Below are 17,604 nucleotides of genomic sequence, written 5' to 3'. Positions count from 1 at the left end.
AAAAAAAAAAAAAAAAAAAATCACTGTATAAATTTCTTAAAATCACATGATAGGAATTGACTTCAGAACCTTTCTTCTCATCACAACTTTGATTTTAAGTTTGAAAACATAAATTATTAATGCAATTAAATGTTTTATAATTCAAAACTTCAAATCTACACAAAATAAACATGAATCCCCAGTACTGAGGAAGAATATGGGTCACAGGCTTTGTAAAAACTCAAGAAAGATAAAAAAAAAAAAAAATGCCTGAATTCTGAGGCATTCTATAATTTAGCCTTATCTTAATTACGCAATAAGTTCATATCCTCTATCCTCCAACATAAACTCTACATTGTTACAAGCAGGTGGAGAATAATGCACACAAGAAAGACTTTTGGTTTGGTTATTGTGTGTTAGGCACAATGTTCGATACTTCACATACAACATGGCTCACATTTTTACAGATGAGAACACTGGAATGAAGGAAATGAAATGACTCATCCAAGGAAACACAGCTAATAAGTAGGGGATCTGAAATTTAAATATACATCTGTCTGATTCAAAATTCTGACCTTTTTCATGTCTCCTTGTGATAATATAACTGTAATGCTTAGTTTATTTCCATCTTTCTGTCTTTGCTCATTACTTTCCTCATCAGATACACTACCCTTTTTTTACCTATATTATTTAACCTATTTTTTGCTGTTTAACTAAAAAACCATCTCCTTCCTAAATTCCATACTACTTTATATTCAACTTTCCCCAATTTAATTTTCAAACTAGTGCCACATTATTATCTAATTTTTCATTGGGTATTACTTTTAATTTCCTACTTGACTAAAAACTTCAAAAGAAGAAGGAAATGTATTTCAGAAAACCTAACACAACAATAGATCACACAATAAAATTCAGTATTGGCTTGGTGCCTGTAGCTCAACTGGCTGGGGTGCAGGCTACATACACCAGAGCTGGAGGGTTCGAATCCAGCTCGGCCCGCCAAACAACAATGACAACTAGAACAACAACAACAAAAAACATTTGGGCGTTGTGGCAGGTGCCTGTAATCCCGGCTAGTTGGGAGGCTGAGGCTAAAGAATTGCTTAAGCCCAAGAGTTTGAGGTTGCTATGAGCTGTGATGCCACAGCACTATATCCAGGGCAACAGCTTGAGACTCTTGTCTCAAAAAAGAAAAAAATTAATTCAGTATTTCCAGATTGAGTTTTCTCACACAAAATTTAGTCAAAGTTAGCTCACAAATAAAACTTCAAAACTGAGCTGATGATGATGATGGTGATATTAGGTTGATATAAAAGTAACTGCAGTTTTAGACCATGAATATTAAATCATTATGACCAAGCTTAAATACATCTTTATTAATCAAAATAGGACCCATCACAATCAACACATTGCTGCCAACAAGAATTTCTTCCTTTAGCATAAAAATCAATACTTCAAGATTTGATGAACTCTTAGAAAGCATTTTCTGCATCCTGCTGGTTGTAGAAGCATTTTCCCTGCAAAAAGTTGTTGAGACACTTGAAGAATGGCAGAGGTCAGGCGAATACAGCAGATGAGGCAAAACTTCATAGCCCGATTTGTTCAACTGTTGAAGCATTGGTCATGTGGCATGTAGTTGGCCATTGTCATGAAGAATCAGGCCCTTTTTGCTGACCAAGGCCTTCTGTAGACATTGCGGTTTTTGGTGCCTTTCATCAACTTGCTGTGCAGACTTCTCACATGTAATGGTCTTGCTGGGATTTAAAAAGCTATAATGAATCAGACTGGCAGCAGGCCACCAAACAGTGACCATGACCTTTTCATAGTGCAAGTTTGGCTTTGGGAAGTACTTTGGAGGTCTGTGTCATTCCATCTACTGAGCTGGTCATCACAGGTCTTTGTATAAAATCCACTTTCCGTAGCACATCACAATGTGTTCAAGAAATGGTTCCTTGTTGTTGTATAGAAAAAGACAACACTTGAGAACAATTGCTCTGATTTTCGGTCAACTCATGAGGCACGCACTTAGCAAGCTTTCTCACCTCTTCAATTGGCTCCAAATACCCAATGACCATAAATGGTTGATGCTGAGTTCTTCAGCAACTTCTTATGTAGCTGTCAGAGGATGAGCTTCAATGACTGCTCTCAACTGGTTGTTTTCAACTTCTGATGGCCTTCCATTGAGACACACATCCAATGAGACACAGTCTCATTTTGTCACCCTAATAGAGTGCTATGGCATCACAGCTTGCAGCAACCTCACTCTCTTGGGCTTAAGCAATTCTCTTGCCTCAGCCTCCCAAGTAGCTGGGACTACAGGTGCCTACCACAACTCTTTTTCTATTTTTTTCTGCAGTTTTGGCCAGGGCCAGGTTTGAACCTGCCACCCCCAGTATATGGGGCTGGGGCCCTACTCCTTGAGGCACAGACGCCACCCAATGCCCAGCTATTTTTAGAGATGAGGTCTTGCTGTGGCTCACGCTAGTCTCAAACTTGTGAGCTCAGGTAATCCATCCGCCTCAGCATTCCAGAGTGCTAGGATTACAGGCGTGAGCCACTGTACCCAGCCTAGGCTCGTTTTCAGTTTCCACTTCTCTGCTGAGTTTTCCAATATGTTCATTTAAATTTTTCCTTTAGGCCTTTAAACCTACTTAAAATTTGTGTCTGCTAATTGCAAGATCAATGTAGATCATTTGGGAGATAGTTTCTATGGAGTACTTTTTCTCTTGAGTTATAACTTGTTCATGTCTGCTTACTTTTTATTGCATATTACAGACAATCTGTATTCCATTATGTTCCCCAGAAGGGTGCTGATGTTCCAGGAGGCAGTTAACTTGGCAGAGCCCAAACACTAAACTCTGTCTCCAATGCAATGGGCAAGAGCAAAATTCTCTGTTGAATTCATTTAGCTTTCTGTTACTGTTTTTGTCAAGCCGGATTGGGGTGTCTCTTGTACACCCATGGTTCGCACAGTTCTACTAGTCAGCCAAAGATTTGGGTAGAGAATAAGTACAAGTTTGGGAGTTAATTTCCCTCTTTTGCTTCTTTCCTTACATATTCTCCCCAACTTTCTAGCTGCTCTTCAAGCTTTAAACCTCATCCCTGGATAATCCAATCCAGTAAAACTCAGATTTCTTGATGCCCCAAGTAGCACAAAAATTAGGGAGTGACTTCAGTCAAAAACCTGTACTCTTAAACCTTATTGCTAGCATCTCTGGGGACACACTTCTTGCCAGCTCCTATATGCTTCTGGTTATTCTCCAGTGCTTTCAAATTGTTCATTTTTTAAAATTTTTCTTTCAGTTTTATAATTGTTACCTGCAGAGTATTAGTCTAATCAAGTGATTCCTTTGTTTACTCAACAGTATTTACTTCTAAAGTCATACTTTAGAACCTACTGTATGCCAAATACTACAAAAATGCTGCCTGTACTTAAAAATATGCAAAAAAATCTCTACCTAAATATCATTTTGCTTACTTGACCTGATACACATTTTTATACACATAATATTTTATACACATATAATTTATAGTTATCATTATATTTAAATAAATGAAAATAGACAGTTTTCTTACTTTTCTACTGCAGATCGTTTTTGTGATTTGCTCTTATAATTTAATGCCATCTTGGTTTCCATTCCAGTGTAAACAGCAACACCTGCAAAACAAAACGCTGGTTTAAAAGAATCCTTTTGTGTGCTTCACAAGAAATAAATATACTCACTAGCACAAAAGCTCCTACAAAAGTGTATTATATCATAGTTATAATTTTGTCTTCTTTTAAGTCTTTTCAGAATTTCAAAAGGCTTTCTAAGTCCAGTTTTGGGGTCACTCAACCTGCTCAACGAGGGGAACTTTTTAGGGGGTTTCGTTTCTGAGTTACAACAGATTAAGTGAATGAAGAGATATTGAGTTGGAATTGATGAAGGAAACGAATTTGGAGAGATGAAGATGGCAGGAAAGGCCATTATAGAGCAAACAGTATTAACAAAGACAGAAATGGAAATGGAAACACACTTTCTGTTAGGGTGCAACAATGGATTGGGGCCAGGGTGAGAAAGGCCCTGAATATCAGAGTCTGGAGTCTAGCCATCACTACATAAGCACTGGATAGATAATATGGAAGTCTGGCAGAGTCAGTCAAGAAACACAGGGGGAATACTGTTTAAAAATCTGTTCCTATGTGAACAACTCTGAGATGAGTGAGAATAATGGAAGCAGTGGGAGTAAAACTAGGGAATAAATGAAATTACAAAAAGTTTGTAGTTAGACTTTGGTTTGAATACTACCTCTGCCACTTATTAACTTGGGTAAGTAATTTGTCTGAGTCTCAATTTTCCCATCTTTAAATGAGAAAAAATACCACAGAGTTGTTTTGAGATCTATATGAAAAATTAGCAAAATGCCTTGAAATGGACAGATAATCAATAAATGCTCATTCCTATCCCTCAATACTAAGATTTAAAAACCACCATAAGGCACATTATGCCCTCCTCCTAAAGCTTTGTCCTTTAATTCTTATCATTAGAATTATTCCTGAAAGGCAGGGGTTACAACTCAAACAACAAAGAGCACTGTGATTATATTAACAGGAATGTGAGAAAACAGCCAGAATGACACAGGAGGTTGTGGTGCTGGGGAAATTAATAGAAGACATACCCATTTAAAGACATTCCACTACAGAGTGTACAAAAAGTTGGATACCTGCTTTAAGGTATGCAAGAGTAAAGGAGTTACTGCTAGAAAGATGTATTAAAATATGGTATTACACGAAAATGTCTAAAACCCCTAAGGGTTTACTGTGACTTCAGCCATTAAAAAACATAACTATGGAGTTTTTAAATTGTGGTAAGATACACATAATATGTAACTTATCATTTTCAGTGGCACTTTAAGATGTCATTTAAACTAATTCCATGGCACTTAGTACATTCATATTTTGTGCAGCCATCCTATTCTCTTAAGTAGATAGTATTTTCATTACACCCAAAGAAAATGCTGTGTCCATGAGCGATCATTCCCCATTCTCCTCTACTCCCGAGGCCTTAGGTTTAGGAACCACTAAACTGCTTTCTGTCTCTATGGATTTGCCTGAGTATTCCAAGTAAATGGAGTCACATAATATATGGCCTTTTGTGTCTGGCTTCTTTTACTCAACATATTTTTGAGGTTCATCGTGTGTAGAATGGATTAGCACTTCATTCCTTTTTATGGCTGAATAAGATTCCATTATATGAATATACCCCCATTTTGTTTATCCATTCATCAGCTGAGGAACATTTGAGCTGTTTCCAGCCTTTGGTTATTATAAACAGTGTTTCTATGAACCTTTTTGCACAAGTTTTGATTTAAACACCTTTTTTCAGTTCTTTTGGGTATATATCTAGAGTAGCATTTCTGAGTCATGATAATTCTACATTTAACTTATTAAAGAACTGCAAACTATTTTCCCCAGCAGCCACAATACTTCACATACCCATCAGCAACATACAAGGGTTTGGTTTTAATTTCTCTAAATGCTCAACCACATTTTTTTCTTGATAATCTTGAGTATCTTTATTTATTTATCTTTATTTGACAATCTCAAATATCTTTATTAGAGAGTCTAAAAGTGAGAGAAGTGAAGTGGATAAGGTTTCTCACAAAGGTTAACTAGCACGTACAGATGTCTCAATGTGTACTCACGTGTGGAGGAATGCCAGTTGAAACTGTGTGTGGGGAAGTGTGCCAGGGCTGCCGGGTTAGCTCAGGGGTTACGGTGTCAGCCTAACAGTGGGGCTGGCAGATTCAAACCCAGCCTTGGCCTGCTAAACAACATTAACAACTGCAACAAAGAAATAGCCAGGTGTTGTGGCGGGTGCCTATAGTCCCAGCTACTTGGGAGGCTGAAGCAAGAAAAGTGGTTAAGTCCAAGAGTTTGATGTTGCTGTGAGCTGTGACGCCACAGCACTCTACTAAGGGGCAACATAGTGATATTTTGTCTCAAAAAAATAATAATAAAAAATAAAAAAGTGAGAGAAGTAACAGGAAAAAAGAGAATGAAAAAGAGGACCTTAAAAGCTATAGACAGCCACTGGGTAATATAGCAGGCCAGGATACTAAGGGCCACTCCTAAAATGGGAGGAACTAGTTGACAGCTAAAGGTTATTACGAACTTCACAGTTTTCCTAGAGTTGACTCAAAGTATACTAAATTAATTTAGATCTCCAAGGCAAGGGCAGTATTTATTCAATCTATTGATCCAGTTAGTATATGCTCCAATAATGTAGATAACTTGGAGTCAGTAAGAATTTGTTGAATGAGTAAATGTATGAATGACTAAGTCAGCATTTATTAATTTAATCTAAGAATAAAATCATAAAGGAATTGCAGAAGTAGTTTACCACACCATGATGCCAGATTGTATTAGTTCCCATCCACCATTACTACAAGTGTCAGAATTATCTTATTAGCATTCAGTTTCACAAGTATTCACAGAAAGACAATATAAGAACAAAGTTCTATTACTCAAAAACGTGGATCAACAGCAGCAACAAAAAACTCTACAAAACTATATTAATACAATCTTTATATGAAAATTATCATAAAAATTCAATTAATAAATTAGCCAATCAAAACACCATAAATGTTATGCTTTTTAAAATACTTCATATAAAGCACCAACACAAATCGATTATTTCAAATGTTTAAATATGTACAAACCAAAAATTTCTTTTGTGTTTTTTAATCTGGCTCCACGAAGCAAAAGACTCTCTGGCCCCAGAGGTCTAGGAAAAAAAGAAAATAACCCAAAACAATGAATAATTAAAACTGTAATTGAGTTCTAAATGGCATCTTCAGCAGGAGATACTTAAGCTATTGCTACAATACTGATTTCATAGAAAACCAAATCCCAGCATATATTATAAAGCTGCCTACACCAATTATGTTAGTTACTGTAACAACAAACACCTGCTTTAGTTTCAGTAACTTTAAGATTAGTGGCTCATATGTAAAATTATGCATGTAAATAAACTCACAAAGCCACTAGTATCAAACATTTTTTAAACATAAATTCAGCAAAATCAAAGATTACTGATTTTAAAATGTTTAGCAGAAGATGATATATAAAATTTTTGAGCAAAATTAATAAACAGCTTTGAAAAGATACAGAAATAAAATGCAATGTAAACATAAATTGTACTGTGATTTTTTGTTTAAATGCATGAGCTACGCACAATTAAAATTATACTGGATTATAAAACATAATGGAGAAAGTATGTTAGTATTTTTTCTAGGCAAGATTACATAGTATAACTTGACTACTTGCATTGCATACTTCCTGGAGCACAGGTCTTCTTGCTGTTTGAATTTCTCTCCATAAAGGAGATAAAAAACGACAAGGAATAACTAGAAAGGAAATTGTATCCTCTTAGTGATTAGCAAAATGGTAAGAATTTGCTATGGATAAATTAAAAAGCCTTTATTGTTTTATATTCTTTATGCTTTTCTGAAATACATACATACATATATAAATAGAGAGAGAGAGTTATCTAAACCAAACAGAATCTGAACCATTCATGAAGATATCTATAAACCCCAAATGCTGCCCCCTCCCCCAAATGGCAATGAACCAAGGAAGACCAGAGGTCTGGAATGTGGTTAACAAGTATAGTTTCTACTAGGCAGTCTTGTTTGGAGTGTACTCCACTGACATTCCAAAATCAATGTGAAAACTATTCATGAGTTATAAAATAGCTCTTTTTCACTTGATGTTGCTTCTAATAAAATGCAGAAATACTCTGTGCTCACTGGTATATGAAGACAGATTTAGATTAAATGATAATTTATCAGATGAATGGAAAAGTCTTTGGGGAATACAAAATGAATGCCCCCTGTGAGTTCAGACATTCAGTAGGTTTTGCTCAGAAAAATATGTTAATAAGCTCTTTTGCTGACCTAGACAATTTATATATGCACGTGTACATGTCTGGGCATTGACTCATAATAAGCATATGGTTATGAAAATTAAAAATATTATATAGCATGTCTAGTCACATCTGGCAAAATGTAGTATCTAGGTAAGAGAACTTCGTATTATAAAATTAATCTTCAACCCCACCTATTTTTGAATGGTTTCTACTAGTGTAGTGATTCTCAACCTTCTTAATGCCACAGCCCTTTAAGACAGTTCCTATAGGTCGCCACCCACAGGTTGAGAACCGCCATACTAGTGTATTAGGCAACCAGATAAAACACAGTCTTTAAAATTCTGGTAACATAAGAGTGCATTTCAAAACAACTAAGAGTATATTATAAATGTCTTCCCATAAAAATAAGTGAGGTGATGGTTATACTAGTTTGATTTAAGCATTCTACACTGCATATCAAATCATCACACTGAACCCCATAAATGTATGCAGTTATGAATTAGTAAAAATTAACTAAAAGAAAAAAATGCTGGTAACTTAAGGACTTTCATACTGATATATGAGCATTAAAGATAAAGAGCCCTAACTCCACCATCCTCAACCTTGCACATCCTCATGAGTGTTGGGCCTAATAAGCCATCTTCTATATTGACTGAGTTCAAGGGTCCTTATGTATCCTCCACACAGAACTTCCTTTCTTTCCGGACTGCTGTCACCTCTCAGTGGACTGCAGTTTAGGAGCAGGCAAAGGTTTTCAATGGTGTTCAGTGAAATGAGAAAACACATACGCGAGTGGAAATTATATATATATATATATATGTATACAGAATACTTTCTATCTTATGTAAAATATGTATATTATATGTGATATACAATCAAATACATATATATGCCAAGTAACTTTTAAATTATTATTTATTTTAATACTTTAAAATGTTATTTCTAAATGTCCTTTCTTTTACAAAATTAATTAGGGTAGATGATTGTTGTTGCAGCTGTGGTTGTTTAGTTAATTTCCTAACTTGGCAAAATAAAAAGTTGGCAACCCCATAAAAAACAAAAAGAACAACAAAATAAATAAATGAAAGAAAATTCATCAATTCATTCAGGTTGCTTCAGTGAAGAACATAGTTCATTTTTTAACCACCCCAGGAGCTGAAGTAACATAATTGCTATTTTTCTTGACAAGCCACAATACCTCAATGCAATTCAGCCTATGTATCTACACATTTCTCACTATTTCACTACAGAAATCAAAATAAACTTAGTCACAGTTATTCAGCAGGGGTATCTTTTCCTACACATAAAAGATCTTGTTACCCAGTTTATTGAACATGCTCCTATGTCAATGCTTATTAAAAATGTGAATCAGTGCTAATGCATGATACTTTTCTTGGCTTGTCTTAAGGATTTTATTGAAAAACACTCAACTCTTGGTTAGTGATTTATTTCATGCAGCTGGTATAAATTGACTATGTCCCAAGAAAAGAAGTAGAATGTTAAATTTGATTACAAATTCAAGTGCTAATTCTAAGACTGATTATAAATCTGGCTTACAGTCATGAATAAGAATGTAATCTCATCCTATCAGTCAATCTTTTAACTGATCTAAACTAAGGCACTAGAAATTAACCTGAATACTTGAGAATAAACAAAATGAAATAGCCAACCAAATAATAAACTAATCAGAAGAGTTAAGTAAGCAGTTTTGGATCAGCCATTAATAATCTAGCTTGCACTGAATGATTCTTAAGTAAAGAAGACCATAGCATTTATTCACCTATTTATTCATTATGAGAGAGAGTCTCACTCTGTTGCCCAGGCTAGGGTGCCATGGAGTCAACCTACTTCGGCAACCTAAAACTCCTGGGTTCAAGCGATCCTCCTACCTCAGTCCCCTGAGTAGCTGAGACTGCAAGTGCCCATCACAACACTTGACTAATTTTTCTATTTTTACCTGAAACAGGGTTTCACTCTTGCTCAGGCTGGTCTCAAACTCTTGAGCTCAAGGGATCCTCCAGCCTTGGCCTCCCAGAGTGCTAGGATTACAGATGTGAGGCACTGCACTTGGCCTGAACATAGCATTTATACTTGTTAAACATTATATAAACTATTTTTCATATTCTACCTTCTGACCGTGGCATTCTACCCAAGGTGACAGAGTGACACTCTGTTAAAGAAAAAAAAAAAGAATTCTTCCTTTTAAGTCTTGTGGGTTTAAAAGTGTAAGAATATAAATAAAAAGTAGCTATGTTTTCTTTTAATGTTATTACCTAACATTATGAGAAAAAGAAATATAATCTTACTAAATTTTATTTTGGTATCATTTCTTTGAATTTGCTTCATCCTCACTTGCTACTGCTACAAATTACTAGCAGGTGAAATGCCAACTGCTTTTCATTACAAGTTAACCCATTCCCATAATATACTGTTTATTCACCTAATCTCCCTTTAAACTCTAGTCCTTCCCCTAAATAGTTCCCACTTAAAAGTAATTAAATAACGTGAATTTACTCTTACCTTACAATTTCTTCCATTCGGTGAGTTATTATCATTCGTCCCATGAATCTATTAAAAAATATCACCATATAACAAAAATATGTGTTATATTACTTATGACATCAATTGGTGGAACATTTTACATAGTTTTAGCACTATTCTCATACATGAAACAAAGTCAACCCTTTATATATACACAAATGGTCCAATGTTCATGATAGAAATCATAAAAATACTTAAGTCTTTTAGCTTTGAAAATTTTAAAATAATTGCCATTTCTACAGCAGCTACAAGCGAGATAATAAATAAAAAATGTTTTCAAGGGTACATGTGAATCTTTCTAAATGCAGAATATAAATGTCTTAACACAATAACTAAGAAAATGCCATGAAGGCTATGTTAACCAGTTTGGTGAAAATATTTCAAATTGTATATAAAACCAGCACACTGTACCCCATGACTGCATTAATATACACAGCTTTGATTTAATAAAAAAAATTTTAAAAGTTTTCAAAATGGCAATGTAGCTGTTATGCATTATTACTATTTTTCATTTAGTTATCATGAGAATTTATAATTACTACACAAAGATGTATGCATTATTTAGCCTATAATGAATGTTCATATATTTCATTATAGTTTACTAAATGAGGCCCTCTGTGACCTATAGATCATTGCAACCCAATCATTCATCTACTTATTCAGTTATTCACTTATTTATTCAACAAATAATTGACTGAGCAACTGCCATGTATGAGTTAAGTGGTGTGGATAGAGTAGTAAGCAAAAACCTGTCAGTGAACTGCATAGCTCCTTTAACCTGATAGTGATATTTGCATTTTTGGTTGCCCTAAATCTACAGTGAATGGCCTGTTTTCATAACAGATTTTCAAAACCTGGCTTTTCTGTTCCAATGTCTACTACCACAACAACTTCACAGCACAGAGTTAATTCAAATGTGCAATTACTCTCCAGTATGGTAGGAAGTAAATTCCAAATTAAAGTAAATTCTAGACAGATGTTAATCTTGAGGCAAAGACAGGTTAAGCATTCCCTTCCAAATGTTCCCTATTATCCTCTTATTTCCAGCTCACAGATTCTTATCCCTGGAGATTCTGGGTTCGTTGTTTGTTGCTAATCTCTTCTACTTCCTTCAGTTCTTCATTTCAGGGAGAAGTATTAATTTTAATTCTGTCTTCTTAATAGAATTTTGAGTATTTAAGTGCTCATTGTAATAGGTGAAATTTTGTTAAATGAATGAATAAACAATAACAGCAATCAAAAAATTTTAGGTGCAGGCAAAATTCATTTTGAATTATTTTCCATTATAAAAGCCTGCTGTAATGATGATGTTACATTTATATTTAAAAGAAAATATATACTTCCAGTAAGAGAGAGAGAGATTATTTATTTGGAAAAAGTTTGGTGGGGTTTTTTTTTTTAGCTTTCTCTCCAAATTCCAACATAATTTAAGAAACACAGACCAAAGCACTGATCATATTTTACTTCATATTAATCTTATGCTTGCTTAATTCTGTGTCTTTTTCTGGTTTTTAATAATTTTTTATAATTCTCCATCACCTGAGACCAGGACAAAACAGCAATATAGAAATCATAAAGTACTTTATTAGTCAGAGTTAAATGTATCTTATGCTTTTTTTTAATTTTTTTGCAGTTTTGGCCAGGGCCAGGCTTGAACCTGCCACCCCCAGTATATGGGGCCGGCACTCTACTCCCTGAGCCACAGGCGCCGCCCATCTTATATTTTAAATGCTCTTAAAGCATATGATTCCAAATGTTTTTAGTTGCTTGGAAAATCCTATACTGCATTTGACTTTGATGAAAATACATGATTTTTATAACATTACATAGAGAAAACCTCCAATATAATGATATAGATACAAACAAAAATATGTAAGAGATTAGAAAAAGCCTATGACTAGACAAGATTTTGAAACATTTCAAGTGACAGGGGAAGATACACAATATGATAAGAAGCTGAGGGTGATTTTTATAATGTGGTCGCAATTTATAATCTATCACCGGTTATTAAATAGAAATGAACTTACTTTCTCATGTAAGTCTTTAATAATAAAAAGTCATTTCCATTACATAGCCTTCTAATAATCAGTAAGACACTGAAGGATGACTAAGACTGTATTTAATAAACTGTGATGTTAAAAGAAGTTAGTCCCTTTCCCTCCTTTCAGAAACAAGATCTTTAAAAATCTAATAACCCATCATAGAAACAACAAAAATAAATAAGTGGAACTTGATCAAGTTAAAATACTTCTGCATAGCCAAGGAAACAATCTAATAGAGTGAACAACCAACCTACAGAATGGGAGAAAATATTTATATGCTATACATCCAATAAAGAGCTGATACCCAGAATCAAGGAACTCAAGTAAATCAGCAAGCAAAAGGCATGGACAGAAACTTTTTAAAAGGAGATAATACCATCGAATCCACCAGCTCTGGTGTATGTGGCTGGTGCCTTAGCCACTTGAGCTACAAGTGCCGAGCTACAATACCTCTTGTATTAAGCCAGATGGAACTGGAGATCATTCTTCTAAATGAATTATCATAAGCATGGAAAACCAAACACCACACATACTCACTGTTAAAATAAAACTAATCAGGCTAGGAGGGGTGGCTCATGCCTGTACCTAGCATTCTGGGAGGCCAAGGTGGAAAGATTGCTTAAGCTCAGAAGTTCAAAACCAGCCTGAGCAAGATTGAGACCCTGTGTCTACTAAAAATGGAAAAATTAGCCAGGCATGGTTGGGGGTACCTTTAGTTCCAGCTACTCAGAAAGCTGAGCATAAGGATAGCTTGAGTCTGAGTTTAAGGTTGCTGTGAACTATGAGGATAATACAGCACTCAACACCAGGGCAACAGAGATAAACTCTGTCTCAAAAAATAAAAGAGAAAAAAAATTGGAACTGACTGATCGATACTTAATGTGCACATAGGGAAATAACATTCACTAAAAATCAAGTGGGTAGGAGGAAGGAGATGAGGAACTGTATATTCATATCTAATACGTATAATGTACACTATCTTGGTGACGGGCACACATATAACCCAATCAGTACAAAAGCAATTTATGTATATCCATAATATTCTGAAATAAAAATTTTAAAAAATCTAATAAAATAAAAATATTCAATTTTGTACTTTGTGATAGGTAATAAATAAGATGAACAAGAACAGTCTCTATTCTTGAGAAACTCATAGCTGTTAAGAATATTTACATCACTTTTTTTACTTTATTATGTGCTATGTACACATAGCAAATGAAATATTGAAAGTCATATAAATTATAAAGTTCTAATTTAAAAGTAGTGTCTTCTAAATAATACAACAGTGAACACAAACACATAGCCCCTGCTTCATTGGAGCTTACCAAAAAAACATTCGATTATTTTCTTCTAAGGAAATAATATTACTTCTACTGATAAAGCTACAAAGTGAGCCCACAGTTAATACCAAAATAGATGATATGAAGGAACTTATGAATAAAAACACTGCTTTTGCTTGGAACTCTGACAAATTCTGCTTTCAGCTCTTTTCCCCTTAAATCTGCCCCACAAATAATGTCTCCAATTAGCTAAAGATTCATTTTATGTTGATGGTTATAATACACAAAGTCTATAAGCAGGACCTAAAATGAATATACTGAACAACATACCATACCTGTACAAGTCTGCTTCTGGTTGCTGGCATTCTATCACAGCTATGAGAGTGTCCAAATTGGCAACTGTTTGTAATACTGCTGTTTCTGGAACTGCCACATGTGTCTGAAAAAAACAAATTAAATTGCACAGTTTCAAGATCCAAATGGGACCTTAGATATCAAGTAATTTAAATCTCTTTTATAGATGAAATCATGGCAAACTGTACTTAAATCATTCAGCTAGACAAGACAAAGGAGAAATAAAAATGTAAAATAAACAAGGAGCAAAGAGAGCTAGTGTGATTACCTGTCTACAAAGGTCTTTTGCATATAAGGAAATTAAGTCTATGCTTATAAGCGATTTAACAGTAAAAAATGTGAATATTCACTCTTGATTATACTCTGAAAACTGAGAAAATGTAAATCTGTTCCTTATTTTTAAAGGTACCCAAAATATTAAAAGTTTATATTTTTCCTAAAATTACAATCTATTTTTAACTTGAATTAACTAAACCATGTGAGGCTACCCTATAATATATAAAATTCTATATTTATAATGTTTATAATAAATATTTATAAATAACAATATATAATAACATTAATTCATTTTTAAACTTTAATGTTTTAAAAAATTTCAGTGATTTAAAATAATTTCTCCTTAATCAGGTCAAACTTTATTGCATTAACCAAAGGAAAATATTACTATAACCCAAAGATTATTTTGTTTACCAAGAGCAACTCTCAAACACAAGCATGAACAAACCTTCAGGTTAGTTTCTCCATCCAAACTAGCAGTTGTAACATGACATGAACCATCAGGTCTATCTGAGGACAGAAGCACCAAATCTGCAGGAAAAATTTCATCTTTGGCTATTCGAACAATATCACCTACCTATGAAGAATTTTGGAGAAAAGTGAATATACAGATTTTAAAAGGCAATTGAGGACTTATTTTTATTAGGTTATAAATAAGTGGTCTATCATAGTATTTTAGTGTAGGAAAGTAGGTTTTTAATTAAACCATAATCAAAAGTACAATTATGTGTTATGGTACCAAAATATAAAAGATTTTATTATTTACTAGATGCATACCCGAATATTTTTTGATCTAGTTTTTACAAGGCCACCACTCCGAACAACATAAACTGGAGCTCCATTTACTTCATTATCTGAGTTATGTCGTAACCAATCTTCATACCCCTGTAAACATCCAAAGAATAAAAAATATGTTTAGTGTAATTTGAAGATAATTTTACCAGATGAGAACCAAAACATAAAAACTTCCCTAAAAGCATTTCACTTACTAGAATTATATTAGGCTATTTTGATGCATATGCTTATAGGCAATTGAGATACTTCTACTAGAAATACTTTATTTTCTTTGCTTTCATTTTACATATTCCCGGCTTTCATAGGACCTCTAGTTGCTTCTCAACTGCTTTGTGGGCACATCTTCCACATCACATAGAAGGTCCTTTTCTCATACTTCCCTTTCTACGAAATTTCTTTTGTCCTTGAATTTTCTTTTTTTCTTTTTTTTTTTTTACAGTTTTTGGTCGGGGATGGGCTTGAACCCACCACTTCCAGCATATGGGGCTGGTACCTACTCCTTTGAACCACAGGCACCGCCCCTGTCCTTGCATTTTCAAATAGTAAAAATATGTTGGTAATTCTTAATTTGTATTTCCAGATCCTATCTCTCTTCTGGATTCCAAACCTGAATATTTAACTGCTTTGCTAATATCTCCACTTTGATGTCTCATTAATATCTTAAACATTCAAAACCAAATTGATGTTATCCTCAAAGTCTACTGAATTTCAAATGTCTCCCAGCTTGACAAATGACATCACCATCTATCAAGCTGTTTTTGCCAGAAATCTGGGGAGTCATTCTTGATTCTTACCTTTCCCTAACACTGGTTCTGTCACTAAATTCTAGGTGCAAATGATATTTTAATCATAAAGTGTAAATTCACAGAGCATAATTACAGATAGTAAGTAGAAAAAAATGAAAGATTTTGAAACTGAGATTGAGTTCTTTCACTTTCTTCAACAACAGACCAATAGAATTATTTATAATTAGTGAAGCTGACCCCTCAGCAACATTGCTTTGAACTGCGCAAGCCCGCTTATATGCACATTTTTTCTGATTAGTAACACTGAATGTGTCTGCCTCTTCTCCCTCCTCCAACTCCTCATCTCCTCCTTCTCTACCCGCCTTTGACAGCAAGACCAACCTCTCCTTTTCCTCTACCTCCTCAGTCTACTCAAAATGAAGAGGGCCAGTGTAAGGAGATATTTATGATGATTCACTTCTACTTAATGACAATAAACATATTTCCCCTTCCTTGTAAGTTTCTTAATAATGTTTCTTTTCTCTGGCTCACTTGATTGTTAGATAAGTATAAAAAGCCAAGTGTGGTGGCTCACACTTGTAATCCTAGCACTCTGGGAGGCCAAGGCAGGAAGATCCCTTGAGCTCAAGGGTTTGAGAACAGCCTGAGCAAGAGTGAAGCCCTATTTCTACTAAAAATTGAAAAATTAGCCAGGCCTGGTGGTGGGCACCTGTAGTCCCAGCTACTCGGGAGGCTGAGGCAAGAGGATCACATAAGCCCGTGAGCTATGATGCCACAGCATTCTACTTAGGGTGACAGAGTGAGACTATGTCTCAAAAAAAGAAAAAAAAATACAGTATATAATACATGTAACATATAAGATATGTGTTCATCAACTGTTTATCATATCAGCAAGGCTTTTCTGGTCAATAGTATACTATAAGGCCAGACATAGTAGCTTACGCCTGTAGTCCCAGTGCTTTGGGAGGCTCAGATAGGAAGTTCTCTGAAGACCAAGAGTTCAAGACCAGCCTGGGCAATATAACAAGACCCTGTCTACACAAAAAAATTTTTGAAAAGTAGCTGGACATGGTAGTGTGCATGTTTAGCTTAGGTGGCAGGACTGCTTGAGCCTGGGTGTTATGGTTGCAGTAAGGTGGAGTCATGTCACTATACTTCATCCTGGGCAACAGAGCAAGACTGTCTCTAAAAATAAATAAATAAAATAAGTGAGACAGTATAGTATTATTAAAATTTGGGGGGAGTTGAAAGTTATACTGTAAACTCCCCATTATCTGGAACTTGATCAACCAGCATGCAACCTACCCCTGACAAAAATCAGAGTCTGAACTTGGTGCACTGTGCCATCAGTAAGCCAACGCTCTGTATATGACTCCTGCAGCTCCCCTGTGTTCTCTCTAACAGTTTTAAGTGTTAATGTGTGCTACTTGAAATTAAGGAAATATGGTAGTGAAGTTGTAAAGTATACTGACTATCATTTAACTAAAATTGTACACTACATTTATAATACAGTAAAACTGTGTTATTATTAAGTAAAGTTTGCATTTGATGTAATTTGCTTTTTTTTCCAGACAGAGTCTCAAACTATTGTCCTGGGTAGAGTGCCACAGTGTCACAGCTCACAGCAACCTCCAACTCTTGGGCTTAAGTGATTCTTTTGCCTCAGCCTCCCAAGTAGCTG

General features: G+C 34.8%; 1 protein-coding gene across 1 annotated transcript in view; it reads right to left on the bottom strand.

The window, feature by feature from the left end:
• Window positions 1-17,604, bottom strand: part of ATP11B (ATPase phospholipid transporting 11B (putative)) — a 122,190-nt gene that overhangs the window by 63,887 nt on the left and 40,699 nt on the right. The window contains exons 5-10 of the mRNA XM_023519262.1: window positions 15,160-15,267; window positions 14,831-14,959; window positions 14,088-14,191; window positions 10,410-10,457; window positions 6,682-6,746; window positions 3,555-3,637 (exon numbers count right to left, since the gene is read on the bottom strand). Of these exons, the coding sequence (XP_023375030.1) occupies window positions 3,555-3,637; window positions 6,682-6,746; window positions 10,410-10,457; window positions 14,088-14,191; window positions 14,831-14,959; window positions 15,160-15,267 (537 nt within the window). The remainder of the gene's footprint in view (window positions 1-3,554; window positions 3,638-6,681; window positions 6,747-10,409; window positions 10,458-14,087; window positions 14,192-14,830; window positions 14,960-15,159; window positions 15,268-17,604) is intronic.

This window comes from Otolemur garnettii, unplaced genomic scaffold (assembly GCF_000181295.1).
Source record: "Otolemur garnettii isolate 467f Iridium unplaced genomic scaffold, OtoGar3 scaffold00166, whole genome shotgun sequence".
Lineage (NCBI taxonomy): Eukaryota > Metazoa > Chordata > Mammalia > Primates > Galagidae > Otolemur > Otolemur garnettii.
This window is presented reverse-complemented; position numbering and strand designations above follow the sequence as displayed.